This window comes from Sprattus sprattus (genome assembly GCF_963457725.1).
Source record: "Sprattus sprattus genome assembly, chromosome: 14".
In the NCBI taxonomy this organism is placed as follows: Eukaryota; Metazoa; Chordata; class Actinopteri; order Clupeiformes; family Clupeidae; genus Sprattus; species Sprattus sprattus.
Genome location: NC_137912.1, coordinates 11659193 through 11661692, shown reverse-complemented (window position 1 = coordinate 11661692; position 2500 = coordinate 11659193). Strand labels below are relative to the sequence as shown.

General features: G+C 46.2%; 1 protein-coding gene across 1 annotated transcript in view; it reads right to left on the bottom strand.

Moving 5' to 3' along the window:
- Nucleotides 1–1529, bottom strand: part of kcnj3b (potassium inwardly rectifying channel subfamily J member 3b) — a gene marked incomplete at both ends in the record, with an annotated part of 10691 nt that extends 9162 nt beyond the window's left edge. The window contains 2 exons of the mRNA XM_080851113.1: nucleotides 159–375; nucleotides 858–1529. Coding sequence (XP_080707239.1) covers nucleotides 159–375; nucleotides 858–1529 — 889 coding nt within the window. The remainder of the gene's footprint in view (nucleotides 1–158; nucleotides 376–857) is intronic.
- Between the last annotated feature and the right edge of the window lie 971 nt (nucleotides 1530–2500).

The following is a 2500-nucleotide window of genomic DNA, read 5'->3' as shown; positions in this document are numbered from 1 at the left end:
TCATTTGAGTCATTCAATTATTAAAATATTAAATTAAATTATTACTTCCAGCCATTTTCAGGATCACAGAAGGTTATCATCCATATTCCCAAGAGGACAATAGCATATTTGCATTCCCTCATAAGAACCATATAAGGGATTTCTGACGACTGTCTCACCCGTGGTCTCCACTATTCCCTCTAAAATGACGACTATCTCGAACTGCTCCGTCTGCATGGAGCGGAGGGACAGGTCATAGAAGGGGCTTTTGGAGTCGATCACGTGGCAGATGGTGAGGGGAGAGACGAGGAAGAGCTGATCCGCCCCTGTGCTGAAACCGACGTCCAGCTCCAGTTGATCCAGAGGGAGAAACTCACCCTCCGGTGTCTGTCGAGACTGTGTGAGAGAGACAGAGACAGAGGGAGGGACGGAGAGTGCAAGGGGAGGAAGAACACAGGAAAAATCTCTGTTGATCAAAGAACCAGAGCATAACACAAATGTAAAAAATGTGTCCTTAAAAAAACTATTTAAATTCTATAGCTTGGTCTGGTAGTGACTGCTTGTTGACAATAGGCCCTGCCTCTAGGCCTGATAGGTGAGGAATTATCATTTTGAAAAGCAAATCTAAGTCTAACAAAACTGAGGCTTGTCTACCTGAAGTCATTTTACTGCTGATCTTTGTAACATGATGACATTTCTCATTTTTAATCCAGCTTTATCCATTTGTAAATGTAATTTTAAAAAGGAGTCTGTGAAGGCTCATCCAAACAGGGGGCTGGTATTTGCAGCTAGCAATCAGGAACTGACAATCATTGACAATCATTGAAAGGCTAAATAACTTAAAGATCTTCACAGGTGTGATCGTGTAGGCTACTCACTTTGAGCAGTTTGCAGCGGATTTGAGCTGACACCATATGGCTGTTCCTGAGATTGCCCACTCGGAACATTAGCGTCAGTTTGCCATCACGCATGGAGATGGCTGCGTTCTCGCTGAACATCAGTGTCTCGGCACGCTTCTTCGGCTGGGACATCTTTATGAACATACAGCCAATCAAAAACGCGTCCACAATCGACCCCAAAATTGACTGGAAAAGGAAGAGAATAATCCCCTCTGGACATTTATCCGTGATGTACCTGAAGCCATAACCAATGGTGGCTTCTGTCTCAATGAAAAACAAGAAGGCCGAGGGAAAGTTGTAGACGTTGGCAACACAGGGTGTGTATTTGTCGTCGTGGGCCTGATTGAGATCTCCTCGTATTAAAGCGATGAGCCACCACATAGAGGCCATGAATAGCCACGCTACTGTGTAGGTGAGGATGAAGATGAAGAGGTTCCAGCGCCATTTGAGGTCCACCAAGGTGGTAAAGAGATCCGAAAGATACCTACTGGCCTCCCAGTTCCCATGTTGGACGTTGCAGCGGCCGTTTTTGTCCACAAAGCGCTGCCGCTTCTTTTTCTTCTCTGGGGCTGCCTGGTTAAACCCGCCGCCACTGGACGAGGTGGTCACTACTTGATAATCATCCCCAAATTTCTTCCTCAGCGCTGCCATAGTGTGACCGCTGAATTACAACTTTATGTACGAATAATTTATAAAGCGCTTACTCTGTACATATAAGTCGTTAAAAAATATTTACAGTGATAAACCCTCCTTTCCCACTATTAAGTCCGCTAAAAAAAAATTACTTATTTATTTTTGGCGCAATAAAATGCCGCCTCAAAACTCCAAATGACAAAGCTTTTGGGACAGGTTACCTCTCCTGTGTGCGCAGTGCTGAGACCTCCGCGCTCTTGGGTCTTCTCCTGTGCGCTCTGGACTCTCTGGCTCGTTTGGGGATAGCGAGATGGAGTTACGATGCCGTATATCCCAGAATGTCTCCCTCAAATTCACGTGTGGGAGCACTGCTGCTCTTAGGCGTTCTATCTAATAGTTTCATCCTCCCAGTCACACGAAGTGCGTTGGCGCCGGCAGGTGCGTACCTCCAAGTCACTGTTTCCTTTTTTCTCTCACTGAAGCCGTCCGCGAGGACCAAATAAGACAACGCCCACAGATTTCACCAGCTGTCCGACTCAAGTTCCCAAGGTACCCCAGGTGTCCTCTCACAGTCACTGTCTTTTGTACAGCTTTTGAACGAAGGCTTGTGTCATCGTTCGGCCGTAGAGTTCTCCTTCCCGAGCACAATCGTTCTACCGTCTCCACACATAGCTCGTACAGTGCGTTCGTTCAAACTCCTTCTGTGGTGGGTCGTTCAGGCGCACTGACGAATATGAACAACTTCAGACTACGGGGGGAGGAGGTGGGGAGCGAAGGCATATCAGCGTGGGTGGTGTTTCCTGCGTGTGCGCGGTATGAGCTACATTATTCTACTTCATATTTAATTATGTGTATCCTAATGCAATCTTGGACACCCAGGGTCTCTCACGGCTTGTTGTGCAACTCACACAGTCGTGCTTTAAGTTAATTAAGCAGCCTGTTCAACAAGTCTATTATTCAAGCGTGACATACATATTTCAAAATGACAA